Raw genomic sequence first — 18929 nt, forward strand, 5'->3', positions numbered from 1 at the left:
CCAGGTGCGTTCAGTCCATCGGACATGAAAGCACCGGAGTCAGCTAAGCAGCAGTCAAGGAGGAGGGGAGAAACTCAGGCAGGGTGCCAGACCTCAAACAGGGTTGGTCGGCCCGGCTTTCAAATGAAGCTTTCTTTCAGACGCTAAAAGCACAAGTAACTAGAAGAAGCTGCATTTGCAGAAGGAAATTCAGGGTTGAATGCTTTTTGGGTGAATTAAAATGAAACTTAAAAGGGTAATGATTGGCAAAAAAATAAATAAACAAAGTTGACCATAAATAAAGGGATATTTTGGTGAAAAATGTTAGCGCCGGGTCTCGAACCAGCGAGCGTCTGCACCAGGGATTCCCCATGTGTTTCAATGAAGGCAAAAATCCTGGAAATCCTTGAATATCTTGGAAAGTTTGACTGTGACCAAAAGTCATTGCTGGAAAAAGCTGAACATTTTAATAGTTGAATGGTTAAAATGTCTGAAACATTGTAGGAGTTAAGCAGCAAAAAATGGCAGAAGATAACGTAATAAAGAGAAACAGAAAAACAATGGGCTAAAGTCAAGCATTCAAATCCTTTTTTCCTGCGTCTCCTTTATGCTTTACAGCTTTTAACTAATAACCGTAACTGCCAACAAATATCTGATTCTACCATGTTGAACTCATGTCTACAGTCCGACTCCCTCTGCTGAAATGCTGCATATGAAGGGAAATGAAAACAGAGGGCCGGATGCTGAAATCATTTATTTAAATTTGATGACAAACAGAGGTGACAGAGGTGTACATTTCAAACCTCAAACTTAGATCTTGGACCAATTTTTTCCCACAGAAGCCTTTGATATTTGTTTTTTGTTTAAATAAAAAAAAAAAAGAATAAAATGAAATCTGAGTGCGGCAATCCTAAACCAGCTTTTAGCATGGCCCAAACTGACTCTTGGCTGAACATAACATTAATTTGAAAACATTAAGAGAGGGGCGCCTGTTAAAACCAGTAAAACTCAACAATTCTGCCTCTGTGAATAAAAAACTGCAGAGAACTGAACACAGGATGGTCCGACCACGTCACCTTAATCTCCGACCAACATAATTTATCCAGGGCATCATGTCATGTTTAATTGCCGGCGTCGGAGGAGCTGGGCCAGGGCTCGGAGCTTCGGCGGCTCAGGGTGGGACGCCAAATGTTCCAGGGATTGTAGGTGCGGCTCATCTCTGTGGAGACGGGCGATGACGGGGCGGGGCTGCTGACCAGATCGGGCAGGACCGCTGAATTGGTTGAAGCCGGGAACGGGTGTAAGGCTGAATCTGCGGTTGCTGACCAAATGGAGCTGCTGTAGGGCGTGGGTGCAGACCAGGGATTACGGGTGTTTCCCAGGAGTGACTAAACAAAACGTAAAAAGCACAGGTACTCTGTCATGAGCAGCATCTGAGAGGAGATCTATATGTGGGGGTGGAGCTTACTGTGGTTGTGGCAGTGGGGGAGCTGGAGCTGCTGGGCCAGGAGTGCAGAGGGTCACTGTTTGGTATGTCCCAGATGGGGGGAGGGACAGGGGAGAACTCGGACCAAGTGGGCTGAGGTTCAGATGACTTCTGGATATTCATTCCTCTGAAAACTAAAAACCAACACGTGTGCATACTTCAGCTCATGCAGTCTTTGTTTAACCGGTCGCTCGACATTCTTCCGCCACGTGAAGACGGCGTTACCTCTGGACAGATTGAAGGGGTTGCTGGGGCCGAAGGCGGAGAAAGAGTTGGTGGTCTGGTAGGTTGGACTGCTGGTTGTGTCGATTGGACTCCACAATCCGGAGCTTTGAGAGGAGAAACGGGGAGATGAAGGGAGAACTTCTGTGAGGAGAATCACCTGCTTGCATTTCTCACCTGTCAGAGCTGTCGCTCTCCACGGAGGTCATGTGAGCCAGAGTCTTCCCAGAGTGGTCCATTTTAGCCGAGCCGGAACCGCCTGGGAACATAATGCAGGACGGTGAACACGGCGCGATGGGACCCACAGCAGTCACCTGAGCGTTGCACAATCACCTGGGCTTTTGTCATAACCTGCAGCTACAGCAGCAAAGGTCGGGTTCCCATTTTTACCCAGAAGAGGAGTGACCGCACTCGGTTTATTTCCGGGAGCCTTTTTCTGGTTCATCTCACTGCAACAAAACACAAAATATGAGTAAAACATAAGGAAAACAAACAAACCGGATCATAAGAAAATTGATCAAGTGTAACTCTGACGCTACGTTCACAAGCATTGCAGAGGGTGAACGCAGCTCGACACTCTTGTGTGTTGGTAAATGACCATGCTACGCTCATCTATGGAGGTGGCTAGATTGGATCCCGGAGGCCGTGGAGGGTTCTGGAGAACCCGGTCAAACCTTTGGGCTGTGGAAAACCAGCAACGATGGGAGTTTCAAAGAGACGGAAATTCAATGTTTGTGAGAGAACCGCAGAGGATTTCCAACCGTCTGCAGAACACATTTAATGCTGGATTCTGATGAGACGGGAGGATTTTTCAGGGAGTCTGTACTGTTGTACATCACTCCTCCGTTCTGTTCGGTAATGCTGAATCACTTTCATGGTCCTAAAAAAAAAATTCCTATAATGAAAACATTTTTCAACTCAGAAATCTGTGTTTGATAAAACATGAGGTTTTGAGGCTTTAAAAGACCCACGTCGATGAAAATAACGTTATTGTGTTCTTGTACCATTTTTCTAATGATAGAGGACATTTATGTAAAGATAATTAAAATTAGTTCTGCATTTGAGTATTTCAGGATCAGAGGTAAAAAAAAAAACAGCCCACTGGGTGGGCCACAAGCTTCCTGCTCCGCTCCATTCTGATGCATCCACTTGCAGACTAGCAGATCCACCAACGTCTTTGTTTTCCTCATCTGAGCTGGAATCTGGATCCAATATTGCTCGCCATTTTTGTTGCTCCGCTAATGTTAGGTTGGGGGTTTTAGGGGCTGTAAGCTAGCGGGAGAGAGTGCAGACAAATGAGTGACGGGAAAGGGGGCGAGGTAGTCCACCCTGCAACTCAGAGGTGAACTTCTGCTGCTCTGCAGAAACTGTTTTGTTTCGTGATTATGGCTAAAAACGAGGGGAATCCTAATTAAAGGATCGCTTTGCAAATAAATCAAAAGATGAGTAGAGTGGGACTTTGAACTGTAGGAGCACGTGGATACCTGCTACTGTTGAGCACGCTGCTGTAAGTGCACCGGGGCAGCAGACTGGGGGAGGTAGGTGGTGGAGAGCAGGTCCCAGTCGGGGCAGAACTCTTCAGAAAAGGATCTGCATTTATGGTCTGGAGGGAGATCTGCTGGAGGCTGGCTGCTTCTGCAAGGGAAGCGCAGAAAGTCAGCGCCAGCGGGGCGTGGCTGGAAACTGGAAACGGCTTCAGGTCTCGACTCACGAATACCGTTAACGGAGACGGGGAAATCCCACTCAGGGGAGGAAAACTCCTTCTCTCCTTCAGAGCTGCTGCTGTGGCCGAGCTCAGGCACAGAGGAACTGGTGGACAGTTTGGGTGAAAAGGAGGGGCGTCCTTCCTCCTGCTTTCTGTCTACTGAAAAACACACACAAACACACACAGGTGAAGAGGCAGAGGCGAGCTGCAGCAGGATCAGGGTTCAGGTGAGAGCTTACATCTCTGTTTCTGCACGGGTCTGGTCTTTGGGATGTTTAACTTGCGCAGTTTGTCCTCCAGTGGAACATACGGCAGCTCCAGGGAGCTGAGTGCAAACAAGATGTTGACAAAATGGAGTCAGAAGCTAATGGAATGGCAAGTATGTGCTTGGTTTTTTTCTGGAAACATACCTGGATTTTTCTACTGGACTGTCCTTTTCTCTGGCTCCTGGTTTCTTTGTTTTGGGTTTAGAATACTCCTCTTTTACTTTTCCAGGATTTACTGTCCTGCCCTTCTTCTTTATTGGTTCCTGTAAGAAGGGATGGATGTTAAAGGAGAACCCCAGGAAACCATCTGCAGTTTTGCGGCTCTGCATTTTTGCTCTGAGCACCTCTTTGACGCTGGTTTCCACGTCTGGGTTGGAGGTTTCTGTGGTGGTGGAGGAGCTGTCGTCATTGTCGGCCAGGTTATCTTTGCCCCCGTCTCCCTGAGTCTTTACCGTTAATTTTTTCTCTTTTTGTGGTTTCTTTCTGGGACCTTTTGTTTTCGTTGGATGCTTCCCTTTGGGTTCCAGTGCTGAGGCAAAGAAAAGAGAAAGAAAACCATGGTTAAGAGGAATGCAAACAGGGCGCCGCGCCGCGCCATCTGATGCGAGCGGACGTACCTTTCTGCTGAACGGCCTGAGAGCTCTGCTCCTGAACTGCTTCGCCGCTGTGCGACTCTGGGCGCTCCAGGTCGTTGTCCATGGCTCCTATCAGGTTGGCGTAATCTGCATCGTCGGGGCAGAATGCTCCTTGAGGCCCCGATGATGCAGCTGAAGTTTCTAAGGGTTTGTGCGTCCGAGTCTTCCGGTTGATAGGCTGGCACACGAGTGAAGGGCCTTCTGGGCACAAAGAAGTCCCTTTGGACATCTGTGGGGACGTGGCCGTCCCAGATGAGCGGCTAAACGCGGGCTTGGACCTTTTTTCTTGCGAGTTTGGCTCTGGAACGACGCGATCGTTTGCCAGCCGGCCTGCAGCCCGCACTGTCCCGTTGCTGGCTGGGCATAATCCTCTGTTGTTCTGAGTCGAGTCGCTGTAGTCGTTCAACCTGAAAGATGACAGGAAAGTCGTCTCTACTCTGAAATGCTTCCTCTGTCCACCTGCTACGCTCCAGGGTTCCTGCACTTGTGTATAAAGCAGCGTAGATCCTGCATGAACATTCTCCAAAACTAGAGACCCAATGCACCAAAATAACACCCGGTAACACCACAGATGTCACCGGGGACTGAGAAACAACAAACACTGAACTACAGCAACTCTCACCGTTTGTGCAGTAATCACAACAGATTCTCGTGAAGTTATGCATAGCGGCTCAAAGCCGCCATTATTCTCGACAGAATCGGTGTTTTATGTTGACTCCGTAAACACTTCACTGCCCTAAAGTGTTGCATATCAGTGCTTTTCACCGAATCCACTGGATTTACATGATTGAGCGAATGGTTGAGGAGTTAGGGCAGTCAAAAGAATGCAAACACTGGAGCTAAAACTAGCAGCTGCAAAGCAAAGCGAAACAAATTCAAAGTGCCCCAATAAAGATGTAGCTGCTCCCTTCAGGTTAACAAAGCAAACGCAGAGGAAGACGGCTGATAAGGAGCGATTTCACAGCCACATAAGGTAAAAACAGGAAGGCATCCATCAGCAGCTGACACTGGACAGGACGGTGCTCTCCCTCTCTCAGGCTGCTTCATATCCACGGTTATTGATTTTTGGAGTAAATCTTTCAGAGTTTTTCTCAGCACTAAAGCACGGACAGACGGCTGTATGTGCACAGAAGCACACACTTAAGATGTAGACTGCTCCGTCTTATCTGTGTTTAGGTTCTGTATCTATGTCTGCTCTAATCACGTGGTTTCGCTCAGAGCTAAACGCGCTAAAAGCTTTCACAGTGGAAGTCAAACAAACCCCTTTAAGTCAAATAACTTTGTTTTTTTCCCCCTTTTTGTCTTTTTCAGGTTCTACAAAAGTATTTTATTGCAATGTTGACCTGTGTGGATTCTGCACGTGACAAATGAGGCTTCATTCATTCATTCACACACTCCTCAAAAACTCCTCCTGGAAGGAGTCTTCTGGAGTACTGATCGTCTATGGAGCCTGTATGCACCCCGTTTTTTTTTTTACAGTGCGACAAACACTGGATTATCTTTGAATAACCAAACTGCTCAGGACTTTCTCCATCACCCCCTTCCTATTAGAAAATACTCTGAACCATTATTTTGAAAGGAAAGTCTTCCCCTCGTCCTCGTCCTGTCATTTTTTGTTTTTCCGTGTTAACAGAGTAAAAAGAGTGATGCTAAAGTGAAGCTTCAAGTCGAAGCATTTTAGCTTTGATCCGTTAGGAGTCCCGCTCTTCCATCTGATCCCTGCAGAGACACAATCTGCCTTCTCTGTTACTGACCAACTCCATCAGGTGATTCCAGATCCCGATTGACTAAACGCACCTGGAAAACAAGCAGGTTGCCAGATCTGGGACCAGCATCAAGCCAATGTTTGAGCAACTTTTGAATTCCTCTAACGGTTTTTGCTTCAAGAATTATAAAAAACATAATTCAAACTTTTATTTGTAGACTCCAGTTTGGTGTTTTTCCACAGTGCACTTACTTTGAATCACCGTCGATCTGCACGATCTCCCTGAGGTTAAAGGGCTTCCCCGTCTCCAAGCAGGTGCTGGGCTCCACAGACACGCGTCTCTTGAAGGGCTCCCAAATGCTCTGAGCTTCCAGGTAGGCCGTGGCAATCACCAGCAGAAACATGCAGCTGCAGAGACAGAGACGGCCCGTTGGTCAGGCTGACCTTAAGGGTGGCGATGCCGCCGTGGCGCCGCTCTCACCTCATGATGACGGACACGATGATGTGCAGCTCCAGCTCCCAGTCTGGCCTGGGAAGAGTCTCGGCGCATGCACCCAGCATGTGGTAGGGCAACGAGGCGTTCAGGACAAACACAAACTCTGAGCCCCCATCGGTCACCAGCTTTAGCTCCCTGATCACTCGTGACGAAGTGAAGTCGGGTGTAAACCTGAAAGCACAGGAAGTCTCTGTGATCCTCATGATGGAGGGAAATGATCAAATGTTTGTGTGGGGGGGTTAATTTAGAACTGTGTGGCCTTTGACAAAGGACTGTTTTAAAATAAATAAGCAACCATGTTTTCCTGTCTCTCGTGTCATACTAAACTTTACATTTCTATTTGTAAAAAGCCACGCAAGAAAATAAAATGTCAAATCTAACCTAAAGAAAGGCCTTAGGGAAAGTCAAAACACTTCAATCAACAAAGGAAGTGAAGATTTTTTATTTGGCTGCATTTTCTGTTCTTAACATTTGGGACAAAGCATTTGCAGACTTCAAAAACAATAAGGAAACTTGTCAAGATCCAACTTCACTTCAGTTTTGTCAGTTGTAAAGCTGCCACTTCTGTCCCACCGTTTACACCTCTTTATACCACGGTCCGGGTGAATACTCAATTCTGATTGGCTGCTGGGTGTGAATCAAAAAGTGATAATCCACAGTGATATTGCACACCTAAAAAAGAAGTTCCGGTCACGCAGCTGAAATTTTCTATATCGCTGCGCTGGCTTCTTTAAAACAAACTTTAGCTTCCTCATCTGGACAGAAACAAGCGGCAAGAGGAGAACTTTCTGTCTGAGCTGATGCTTTATTCAACCCATCGTGACCATCAGCTTAGCTTTTCTTTGCTGCTGCAGTCGAGATCGGTGCCAGCTAAGCGGTGTGTTGTCATGTTAACGTAAAAAATAATCTGCTTTTGTGGAAAAAATGCGATCTAAACCATACAAATAAGAATATTAAGTACGAAAAACTGATTGAATATTTATTTCTTTTGTAATTGACCATGGTATGAGCGGGTTAATGGCCTTCAAAGTGTGCATTATCAGAATTGACGCTCATTGTGGATCATTAACCCTTACTTATTTGATCTATTATGTGTCATATATTTGACCTTTTCTATTAATACTATATTGCATCTTATTTTTTCTACTGGGGATTTGAATTTATTTTCATATTTTCTTCTTCATCCTTCTTGCACTCCTGCAAAGTTTACATGTTGAACACTTGAAGAAAGCAGCATTTCCTGCTGCATATATGCATACAAATCACATTTGAATTTGGAGCAAAAAGTCTGTTTTTAAAAAGTATAAACAGTCTTAAAACCAACTCGTCTAGCTTCTTCTCTCCTCGTGTTGACTCAGCTAGGTGTAATGAAAAGGACGGTCTCGCTCCAATTCACGCAGAGATGAATGGACAGTGAAATGAGGTGTGGTCATGTCCTGAACTTTGCAGAAAAATTGCGGCAAAGATTTCCTGGAACTAGACTTATCCCTCTTTGCAGAAGTTGGGCTGCTCAGGCCCAGACAGAGGAATGAGAATCTTTCAGTCCAATTCTCAGCCAGCTCGTCAAAACTGATTAAGCCATCCCAAGTGGAATATTACCAGTCACCAGCATGTAAACACCTAATTCACAAAAACATGTAATAAACAGAAGAACGCAGAGTTTCCAGACTGTTTCAATCATCTGATTAGGTTTTCTGGAAACTTTTTCTCCATTTTTCTTTGTTGGAGTTGTAATCCCAACTTTTCAGGGTTATCTGTAAATGATATATAGAATTAGCCTCATGGCTCCACTTTCAGAGAAAACTAAAACACATTTTTGTTTGTTAATCTTGACTACAAATGTCAGGATTCAAAGAAAGAAAAGAAAAATAAAAAGTCATGTTTTTACCACTAGTTTCATGATTTGCAACATTCTGGCTACACCAAAGAGGACTGGAACAGGAACGTTCCTGCTCCTGCAGTGGGAGTCAACACAAATGCTTTTAACCTTTGAAGTAGTGCATGTAAACTGTGCAGAGCCAGTTCGTGTTGACAACAAAAACCTGAGTCATCAGACTGAAATGCTTCTGATTTAAAGGTCTCCGTAGCAGGACAGCGTTCCTGCAGGTTCACTCGTCCTAAAGCAAATACTAGCCAAAGATTTCAGGTGTGCTGTGTTAGCTGACATGTACCTGTCAGTTTAAGCCAATGACCTTCTTTTCAGTCACATTATCGACACGCCGTTGGTTTGTCTAAAGGTTCTGTAGGCGGGAAATTTCTAAAAACAAAACACCGAGTATGGATACACTTCTGCACAAACTCAGGAGGAAAACTGAGACTTCAGCATCACTGAATATAAAACCTCTATATTGTCTCCAACCATGAAGGATCTGAGGTTTGCCCGTTTCATGTGGATTTGGTCACTTACAGTATAATAAGGTCTTTAGAGGAGTTTGGTTCCAGTGCAAACTCCTGACAGTTGAGAACTTTGAATCCATATCCCTCACAAGTCTGCCCGTTGATTTCTGCTGATCTGATGGTGATGGGGAGCAGCCCTGTGTTTTCCACTCTGAAGGTTCTTTTCAGGGTGAAGTTTGGCTCTTTGACTTTTGACTCTGGACAAGAGAACAGAATAAAAAGATAAGGGTTTAGGAAAGAAAGAACTAAACTTTTACACATTAAAAAACCTGCCATTTTGGGTTCACCACAAGAACTCTTTTCATTCAGGTTTAACAATTTCACATTTTTTCCCCAAGACTCACGTGATTGTTTCACAGAAAATGTTTTGAAATGCAATAACTTTGCCATTAAAACAGAGCAAATAAGTAAAAACCTCAGGTCCCTTCAAGTTAACTGCTGCTTTCTACAAACGTGGCTGCAAAGAGCAAATGATTCCCTCAGTTAGCTGCTGTTTGACAGTCCTACACGTCACAAGTCTGTCCTAAAGACGGCAATGCTGCTCATATGGTGAAAACTGTGACTGATGATGGGCTGTTTGTCGTTACATAAATGGAGTAAGAAGCGATGAGCGAACCTCATGGAGATATGACCAATAAGTGAAATAAACCCGCCATTGTTCTAAATGAGGGAGGATGCAAGACAGAATCTGCAGGAGGGACATGTTTAACATTGTGCCAAACAGTTAATGGATCATTTCGATAAAGAAAAAGTCAATCCACTGTTTCTTTTAGGTAATATTAGTTGCACAGTGGTCCTTAGCCATTTCACAGTTTCACAATTGTGTTCTGCATCCTGATTGGCCGGATATCACTGTCAATCAATCTCCATGGCGTGTCTCCTATGCAGAATTTGTTGAGGTTGCGAAATGTATACGAATATTAGACACCAACCAGGTATTTATTTTCTTTTTACAATAATGAACTTCTTTTCTTTATAAAAGATAGAAAGTGGTGAAAATGCGGATGTCTGTCTGAGAAAAAGAGTTAAAAGTGTATGAAGTGTGTAGTTTTACACAATTAAAACATCTATAATTATTGTAAACCATAAAAATGACATTTAGCAGATTATTTTCAGAACTTTACTCCCATGACAAACAAAGGTACACAGTTTGGGATGTGAACGACAGTAACAGGGTGCCACCTGTCGGTGTGTAACACATGAGCTTCTAGAGGAAAAACACTCTCAAAGACAATTCTGAACCAATGAAAGCTTCCTATGAAGAGCTGAACCAGTTCTAGCAACAAAGGGTAGATAGACACCATATTTACCCTCATGGATCACCAGTTTAATTTCTGTGAGGACAGATCAGACGGCAATCTAGTGTACAACCAAACCAAACCTGAATTTAGTCAAGTCAGAACGAAGACCCCTGAACCTGAAAGCTGATGATAGAAAGTTTGCTTTGTTATTTTCCTGCCTTTCCTCTGCTCCTCCAAACTCCTGTTGGATGAAAACTCCTCTGAAGCAGCACTGAACTCTGACATTCTTCACCTTGATGAGCAACACAGCAGCAGAAATGACAGACCATGTGACAGCTGGGCCAGATGAAACGCAGATTAAAGGTCTGCATGCAGGCCAGGTAAACAACATGATACCAGTCGATTCGTTTCTAGATTTTATCTGGTCATGAACAGGACACACATCTGAACTTATTTGACTGTGCAGCAAAAAAAAAAAAAAAAAGAAAGAGCTCACTGTCTGCACAGTCTTTCAGCAGCGCTTCAGTCATCTTGAACCTCAGCGAGCTGCCGGGACCTGGGGGCTTCCCCCCAACCTTCAGGCTCTCGGTTGTGCCTCGTCCATGAAGCACTATGGTGTCGATCACAGTCAGGTTGTTCCTAAACAGGAAACACACAGCTTCAGAAGATGTTTTCTAAAAGAGGGGCCTTTGCTTTGGAAGTGAAGCCGTTACCGGACTATGAGGAGCGAGGAGACGCTGTGGTTCCTGACAGGAGTGAACCTCACACTGAGGGATTTGACTTCTCCGGGCTGCAGGAGGAGGTTGTACACAAACGGTCTGGTGGAACCTTCCACAAACCCCGTGCTGCTCTTTACCACAGAAGTCTGCAAACAGATCACACAACCACAGGAAAATGATTTCACAAACGCAGATAAAAAGTAGGATTTGAAACAGCAATGAAAAGAGCACTCACCTGATTTCTGTGAACCTGGAACTCCAGGGTGTCTACATCAATATTGATGTTGGACAAATTTCCTGAAGGGAACCTGGAGAACAAAGATGAAGGAGGTAAGTTTGAGCAGCGAAAAAATGGATGAAAGAGCGCCCCTGATTTAGCAGATGTCTGACCTGTCTGCCAGCTTTCCAGAGAACACAGACGGGTTGGGCAGCAGAGCCAAGGGAAGAACCTGGACGTAGATCGGGACGTCTGCAGGGTTCTGCAGAATCACCTCCTCATCCTGCAGAAACAGAAACGCTTTGAAGTTGCACATTTGCATGAATGCGTGCATGCAGGAGGACATCTTGGCGGCCGCACTCACGGAGGAGCTTTTTGTGTTGGTTAGGGGGAAGGTGATTTGCTGTGAGGAGTTGACCAGCGAGGGCCAGATCAAATGGGCCGTTACTCTGGCTTGCACATTCTTCTGGAGGTCTGTGTTGACCTCAAACACTGCTTCAATCCTTAGGTGACAAACACAAAACGTTAAAACGGCCGAGAGGATCAACCAAAGTCAGCTCGGCGTTACGGAGAGGAATGCGCTCACTTGTGTCCAGAGCGCTCTTTGAGCTCCTTCCAGCGCTTCAGGAGTTTCTGGTGAAGATCTACATCGGCATCCCAGATATCCTCCTGTAGTGCCAACCCGTGGGGCTTCAAGTCAGCTGTAGAGAACAAAAAGGGGGTTCATTCTTTAACACGTCACATTTAGCTTCAGCATGTTCTCAATTTAAACCTGGATTTCCACCTGACTCTAGCAAAGAGGCTGTAAAGGCATAGAAAGGATTCATTTTGCTGCATTTTTGTGGGATCTTTATCACCTGAACAAACACAGAAAAAGAAAACCTGAAGCACTGAGAATGAGACCATGCACAGGTATCATCTTATATAACCACACGTTCTTTCACAATCATCTCAACTTTCATCATGGAAACTATTTCTTCCTCATTTTGACTCCCAACTGAAGTAAAGCAGGTAATTCCAGCCTCTTTCACAACAGCAGAGCAACATTCAGTTATTTTAACCAAAGCTGCAGCAACGAATCAGGAAGGTAAAATTCAACGAGTTTACTGCGCTTTCTTCGTTTGTGCACCCACCTCCTCTTTGCTCATAGGAATGAGCAGAGTTAAGGGTCTAATTAATCTGTAGAGACCTGCAGCTGTGTGGCTCGTTTCGCTTCAGCCCCCTTCCTTTAAACAGGTTTTTCTCGTTTGACTTCGAACGTGCAGCCCTGGTAACTTCCCATCACCTTCCTGAGACATGACAACACTTTCAAACTCTGCCCTGTTGCTTTGGGAGAAAAGAATAAAAAGGACAGCGCACTAACAAATCCCAGCCCCTCCATATGGTCCGTCTTTGCCAAAATGCACTCCCTCCAGGTGTCAATACAGTAGTTTTTAACAAAAGTCTGAGGCAGCTGCTGGTGAGGCATGATGGCCAAAATATACGGTTACCAACTGCCAGTTTTGTTTGTGAAGGCAGATATCTGAGGGGGTGGAGGAAATCAAACAATCAAACTGTGATCTCACCTGGAGATACACCTGAGTCACCTGAGTCACACAACCTTCTTCTAAATAAATGCCTCTTTAACCCTTAAATCAAATATTTCTGTTGTATTAAATAAAAGAGAAAATCCAGAAATAAATACAAACACGGCAATGTTTAAAAGTTAGAACTACTTTTAAAGTATGAAAAAAAATAAAAGCTTTGAAAAAAAACAGTTGTCCTAATCAACAATTTTTTAAAAAGGGTTTAAGATTTTAAAAAAAAGTTTATCTTTCAGAATTTCTTTCAGAATTTCTGACATTGTCCAGCTTTTTAAGTTGAATAATCCAGATAAATCTCTTTAATATTCACATATATCCTCTCTGCATGTGAGCTTTATGCTGCACAGACCCCAGATCCGTGCACCAACATCGCATCGGATGCCTCAAATTTGCTGCTTGACACCCAAAAATGTGATCAGACGCGTGTGGGAGGAGCTACCGCCTAAAGTTATTAGCCTCTTTGCAACATGGAAGCATTGACTGTATATCTCATCTACAATACATGAAAGACACAGACTACGTTGAGAGATCAATTTTGAAGAATTCTACAAAATCATCGGTAAACATGTCTCTATGTCTGGGTTGATGACATCATTCAGAGACTCTCCCAGTACGGTGAGCTTCACCATCTTCGCTTTTAGCGCTACTTCCGTCTCTCTGTGACCTAGTTTGAGGACTTGCTGCCGTCCGAGGAGGGAAAAATAAAAGGTAAGGGAAAAATTAGATGATCTTTTTGTTCTGGTCTCGATGGAAAAAGAAATATTACAAAGTTCAGGAGAATGATCAGATTCGCCTCCATGCTGGTTTTGGACTCCACCCGCTGATCGCGTCATCAACACATCATAGGCCAAAGCAGAGTCACTAATTGGTAGATGCAAAGCGTCTTCTTTGCCAAAGTTCAGATTTTTGATTACCCAAAGTGCCACGATGACGAAAACTAGCGCCGCCTAAACCACACCGCTGCCAGACTGACGTTCTGCGTCCGATGCTGAAATCGCAACACAGGACCTCTGATCGCGTCTGTACATTGACTTGGCATTGAAACTGGTCGCCCCTGACGCACGAGTTACGTTGTGAACGCAGCTTTATGCTCCACTCTAAGAAAAGAGAAATATAATTGATGGGGTTGAAAAACGACCCGATCTGGAATCATTCATCAGCGCAGCAAAGCTGCAATGGTGTCGACGCGCAGCAGAGAGAACACACACACACCCACAGAAACATAACCAAAACTTACATTTAAGCACAAAAGGCAGGCCCACATAACAGTGATCACCACACTGCAAGCCGGCATCAAAATAAATATTTGCAACCTATGGAAAAAAACAAAAACAAAGGAGAAATGAAAATAGGGTTACCTCTACCAAGACAAAAATTGCAGATTTTGTCCAAACCAGGTTTTGTACCTTTGACTTGCGTCTGGGCTCCAGCTCATCTTTGTTGCTGCGAAGCCGTTTGTAGTAAAAGCGAAGGTCCTCAGTGAGTGAACGGATCTGCTGCAGCCTCACCTTCTGAGTGAAAGAGTTCTGGATGCTGAGGCTCTGATGGACGATCTTTCCCTGGAGGAGGAAACAAAAGGGGGACGAGGAATTGCATTCAGATTCCAGGCAGATCAGGCGGTCTGGGTGTAAAATGTGACGCCACTCACTGGAAATGAAGGCGGCAGTATGATGTGTTTGGGAAAGCTGTTTAAAGTTCCCACTGCAATGACGGCTTTCACTGGGATGGTTAATATCTGAGGAGGCGCAAGGCAGTCAGGTGTAAAGGTGATTTCACAAATACTGTAGTTTCCCTTTCAGGCCTTGTGTTGTCCTGCGGGTAAAAAGTGACCTACTACCAAACTAACAACAAAAAAGACATCCTGTAGAATAAAATGCCTTAACGTTTCCTTTTCCAACTTGAAATGTTACGACTTTTCCTGAAGGGACTCCATCATTAGAAAAAGTGATACTTCTATGAAGGCTGTACACCACTAGGGTACACGGATTTTCCCCCGTGAACTAGAAAAGTATTTGAAAACCTGAAAAACGTTCAAAATTAAAAACATAAAACACGGTCACACAAACACTTGCATTAGTACAATTATAGTCATATACACAAATAATGTCAAACTGTTAAGCTATGTACACACTGGGCATTTGATGAAAGTCCTGGTATGCGCCTTAAGCCTATGGTGTTCACACTGGTCAAGCAGGGATGGGCTTCTTATTCTTTTCTTTTTCTACTGTTTACTAGCGCCCGTCTACAGATGGAAGAGGCTCGGTGGGAAATGTTGAAGCGGGGCAAATCGGGTGAATTTTGCTCCAGGAGTTTTCTTTCACAGCTCTATTCCGATGTATGAAATAAATCAGTCTGGGCACAAATCCCAGTCCCTGACTGGTCGAAGTTCGACCTGGTTTAACTTTTAAAGTGTTTAATGACCATATGTTTTATGCGTAGTGCCCAAAGTCGGGGACGACTGTTGTTGTGATTTTGGGCTATACTAGTAAAATTGAATGAATGGATGAATGAAAATAGTGACAACAGAATTCCAGTTGTTGACTGCATTTCTCCTTTGAATATAACCAAATCAGACGTAATTACTTTTATATATTATCCATAATAAACCTTTAGCGTGTCAGAGAAAACTTATGACGGTTTGTGTGATAAAAAAAAGTTACTGTCTTTTTATATGGTGTAACTAAAATATGATTGACATGGAATTCACAAGTGATAGATTGTTTCATCATGGACTATAGATACATTCACTTAAGCTGCTTTATTTCAGGGCATTGGTAGGGTGGGTCATTTTCAACTCTTAGGACAATGGGAGTAAACAGTGTTAGGATCGCACAAGGCTTAAAAACCTGCACATCATCTGACATACCTCATAATCTGTTGTGATGTGTATGGCTCCATCATACACGCCCTCCAGCCTCTTTGCCACCAACGTCACTCTGAATGCTGCGTAGTAGCCTGAGGCTAAAATCACCTGAAAACACCCAAAGGTTGTCCTTTCAGAAAGGAGGGAAAACCGTTTCCCCTCAATCATCACTTTTGAGATGTTTGATTGGAGTGTTTTTTTAGACAGACATTCAAATGTCTCTTCTGCTGCTTTTACTTTGAAAAACCGTTAAGACTTTTACAAAAATGAGGAAGGATTCATCTTTTCTTTGGGAAACTTTCATCGAAATTAAATTTGAAAAGGGAGGAAAAATTTCAGTTCCTTCTTTTGTTTATTCTAAAGATTAATCTTCTCTACATGAAATATTTTTTTGGAAACAAAAAAAACAAGATAAAATGACTTATTAAAGCTATTAGAAATATTAGTTAATTCAACTTTAAGAGCAGTTACCAGCAAAACTTTCTATTTTACTGACGGCATCGTCAAAGGCAAGCAGCCTGCGGCAAAGACTAACACCAGAATGCTGCTGCAGATAAATAAGGAAATAAAGTTTCTTTTCTTAAAGGTTTATCCATATTTGAATCAGTTGCACAGAATGTGGCCCCGCCCTGTCCAGGTGACATCTTCAGGACAGGTTAAGTGAAGAAATTCCTCCTCAAAGCTTCTCACTTCCAGAAGATCTCTTTCAATGTACATCAGCTCACATCATCTGTAGGAATTCCTGTAGTTATATTTCATCAGAACATTGTCCACATATCAGAGTTGGAACAGCATTATGGTATATTAGCTGTGGGTTTTTGAAGACAGGAACTGCCACGGCAGCAAACGCACCACTTTGACTGTCAGAATCCGGGCGTGGTCAGGTGGGAGGATGTTTGTAGTCAGAATGGAGTAGAAGCTTTCCACAACTTTAAGACTGAGATAATGAGGCTAATCATGGTGACACCGCCTGGAAAAGCCCCACCTCAAATTCATTCCTAGTTCTGTCAACAAAGCTGTGTGTGCTTGTTAAGCAACACGGCAGTGATGTGAGGAAATCTTACAGCTCTGTGATGGGAGCCCGAAGCGTTCTGCAGCTCGTGAAGTTGATTCAGGGCCGCTGTCGTGTTTCCCGTCTCGGTCTTCAGCAGCTCCATGGAAAGACTTTCCCCTGTAACCATCCAGGACTTTATCTCCAGCTGGAAGACACAAGTTACTGAAGTGTTAGCACAAGTCCTTTTCTTCTAACATTACCCAAAAGGTTCATGTTGCAACAGACTAATATGTAGTTAAGAAAAAAGACTAAACAAATAAAGCACAAGTAAGAAGCATCCTGGAAAATTTGCAAAAGTTCCTTATTACAACGGAAAAAACCATGCCGGGCAAAAATAGGGCTGAGCTGTTCTTTTCAATTAGAGATTAGATTCTTACCGTGCCCTTTGGCGAAATTTTAACAAAAAAAAAAATGATGACATCAAAGGGGAAGAAACCATAGAAAAAAAATGGGGGCCAAAATCTCTTAAGGGGCTCAAAAAAATGTATCGTTTGAAATCCACCAACTCAACCAAAACACGCGTCGTGGATATCCCAAGGAATTTTTTTTAATTATTATGGGATGGTCACAGAACCAACGGCTTGGCAGCTATTTTGTGTTTTCAAATTTTCTCCCAATATGGGAAAAGAAAATTTTGTTCAAGCGATTTTACTAAAATGTCATATACATGCAGCCTGTTAATTCTACAACCACAGAACAGAAGTTACATTGACATTTGACCCTGGAAAGAGACCGCCATTTTGATTTAAAAAAAAAAACGTTAGTGTCAGCTACAACTTTAAACTCCTAGGGATTTTGATCTATCGCCTCTTAGCTCCCCGAGCGTTGATTGGAAGCATCTTGGGAAGAAAATGCTGGAAATACAAGTTACAGTTTTGAACACCATTGGCGTTCTTTCAAAAAATGACATGTTTGTCACCCTTTGGTAACCAAAAAAACAAAATGGTTGCTATGTAGATAGAACACATAGAAAAGCTGACATTTTGAAAAAAAAGTTTTTTTTTTTTGTTTTTTTATTAATTTGTCTCGACAACCCAGATTCAGCTCTGACCGGGGTGGCAAAGGGGGAGGGGGGGTGTCTGTGAGGGCGGGGGCAAGTAGTGACTGATGGGGAGTGAAAAGGGGGCAGCAAGGGCAGTGGGTAGCGCCTGCTGGACATACATACTCTGGTCGCAGGTGTAACCCTTTACCTCTATCGGGTTGCTGTTGACCACCACAAAAACGATGCTGCTGGTGTCTGTCGCGCTGCGGACACCAAAGTCCAGCAAGTTCTCCTTCAGGCTGGGTGGCAGGACCAGGGGCTGTTCACAACGAGAAGACACTGAATGACACCGACACTTCCTCCTCGAGATGTTCTTTGCAAACGTTTTAATTGTGAAACTAGCAGCAGTATGTAGCACAACTAAAACTGATGACTCAGAGCAGAGCAGAGCCCGTCAATGAAGCACCGGAGCCCTTTTCCGGTAAAAAGGGGAAGACTACAGCACAGTTCTAGAGTTTGGATGAATAATGTCACGATGCTGCATTTACCCAACTCTACAAACCTACGGGAGCCAGAGAACTGTCATTATGCTTTGAGCAGAGGTGGGTTTAAACCACAGGAGGCTACTTGAAGCTCATATTTATCCCCATACTCCCATTAAGACTCAAAAAAAAATCTGATTTTAAGCTCTTCTTTTACAACTGATTACACATTTTTTTCAAAGCAATTCAGAATACAATGAAGGAGATCAGAAATGGAAAAGTTCCGACATCAGCAGAGGTGCTGCTTAAAGTTTAGAGCAAAGACTCGGTCAGGTTCTCTTTGGATGTGGTTTTGTCTGAGTTTTCTGTTTGAACTCTGCTTATCAAAGTTGGAATGAGAGAAAAAAAGTCAGCAAATAGCAAAAGCTTGACTGAGTGGGTGAGTGTTTGTGGACGACTGGGCAAACACCAATCTAAGCAATAAAGGGGCTAAGAAATGTACAACAAGCAGTATCAGTGACGGCTTTCCTGCCAACAGAAGCTCTAAAATATGAATCAAACGTCGATGAAGCAAAGCAACTGAAGGAAATGCATCTGCTCTTGTCTTAAAAAAATGGTGTGTGAACTGAAGAGCAACAAGAATAGTTGCTAATTGTAAAGCTGCTACTCAAACACAAACTTACCTCCAAGAAGCCGGTGTAAGCCCGAACCGGCAGATGAAACTTGGATGCGTTAGTGATGAGCAAGATATTGCTGTCTATGTGGATGGAGGGCCGCACTGGCCTGAAGAGGAGGGAGAAGACGTTCCGGGAGTCGTGTGCAGGGATGAGGATGGGCGTGCTGAAGTTCTGCACCTGCAGCAGCGGGACAGACGGTGAGAACGGTTTGGTGCTGGAA

At 43.8% G+C, this 18929-nt stretch overlaps 1 protein-coding gene across 3 annotated transcripts in view; it reads right to left on the minus strand.

Annotated features, from left to right (window-relative positions):
* Window positions 1-715: 715 nt before the first annotated feature.
* Window positions 716-18929, minus strand: part of tmem131 (transmembrane protein 131) — a 30386-nt gene continuing 12172 nt past the window's right edge. For 2 of the 3 annotated variants that reach the window (XM_011474424.3, XM_020702646.1), the window contains exons 15-41: window positions 18716-18886; window positions 17759-17869; window positions 16579-16713; window positions 15518-15622; window positions 14300-14386; window positions 14058-14210; window positions 13889-13964; window positions 11655-11769; window positions 11433-11571; window positions 11242-11351; window positions 11087-11159; window positions 10846-10997; window positions 10629-10771; window positions 8902-9088; window positions 6480-6665; window positions 6251-6406; window positions 4276-4700; window positions 4003-4187; window positions 3803-3921; window positions 3632-3717; window positions 3405-3551; window positions 3172-3322; window positions 2021-2136; window positions 1865-1946; window positions 1691-1794; window positions 1448-1599; window positions 716-1367 (exon numbers count right to left, since the gene is read on the minus strand). In XM_011474424.3, coding sequence (XP_011472726.1) covers window positions 1101-1367; window positions 1448-1599; window positions 1691-1794; window positions 1865-1946; window positions 2021-2136; window positions 3172-3322; window positions 3405-3551; window positions 3632-3717; window positions 3803-3921; window positions 4003-4187; window positions 4276-4700; window positions 6251-6406; window positions 6480-6665; window positions 8902-9088; window positions 10629-10771; window positions 10846-10997; window positions 11087-11159; window positions 11242-11351; window positions 11433-11571; window positions 11655-11769; window positions 13889-13964; window positions 14058-14210; window positions 14300-14386; window positions 15518-15622; window positions 16579-16713; window positions 17759-17869; window positions 18716-18886 — 3933 coding nt within the window. In that variant the 3' untranslated portion in view covers window positions 716-1100. The remainder of the gene's footprint in view (window positions 1368-1447; window positions 1600-1690; window positions 1795-1864; window positions 1947-2020; window positions 2137-3171; window positions 3323-3404; window positions 3552-3631; window positions 3718-3802; window positions 3922-4002; window positions 4188-4275; window positions 4701-6250; window positions 6407-6479; window positions 6666-8901; window positions 9089-10628; window positions 10772-10845; window positions 10998-11086; window positions 11160-11241; window positions 11352-11432; window positions 11572-11654; window positions 11770-13888; window positions 13965-14057; window positions 14211-14299; window positions 14387-15517; window positions 15623-16578; window positions 16714-17758; window positions 17870-18715; window positions 18887-18929) is intronic. The other variant, XM_011474425.3, reaches the window with a different exon arrangement.

This window comes from Oryzias latipes, chromosome 4, assembly GCF_002234675.1.
Source record: "Oryzias latipes chromosome 4, ASM223467v1".
Taxonomy (NCBI): Eukaryota; Metazoa; Chordata; class Actinopteri; order Beloniformes; family Adrianichthyidae; genus Oryzias; species Oryzias latipes.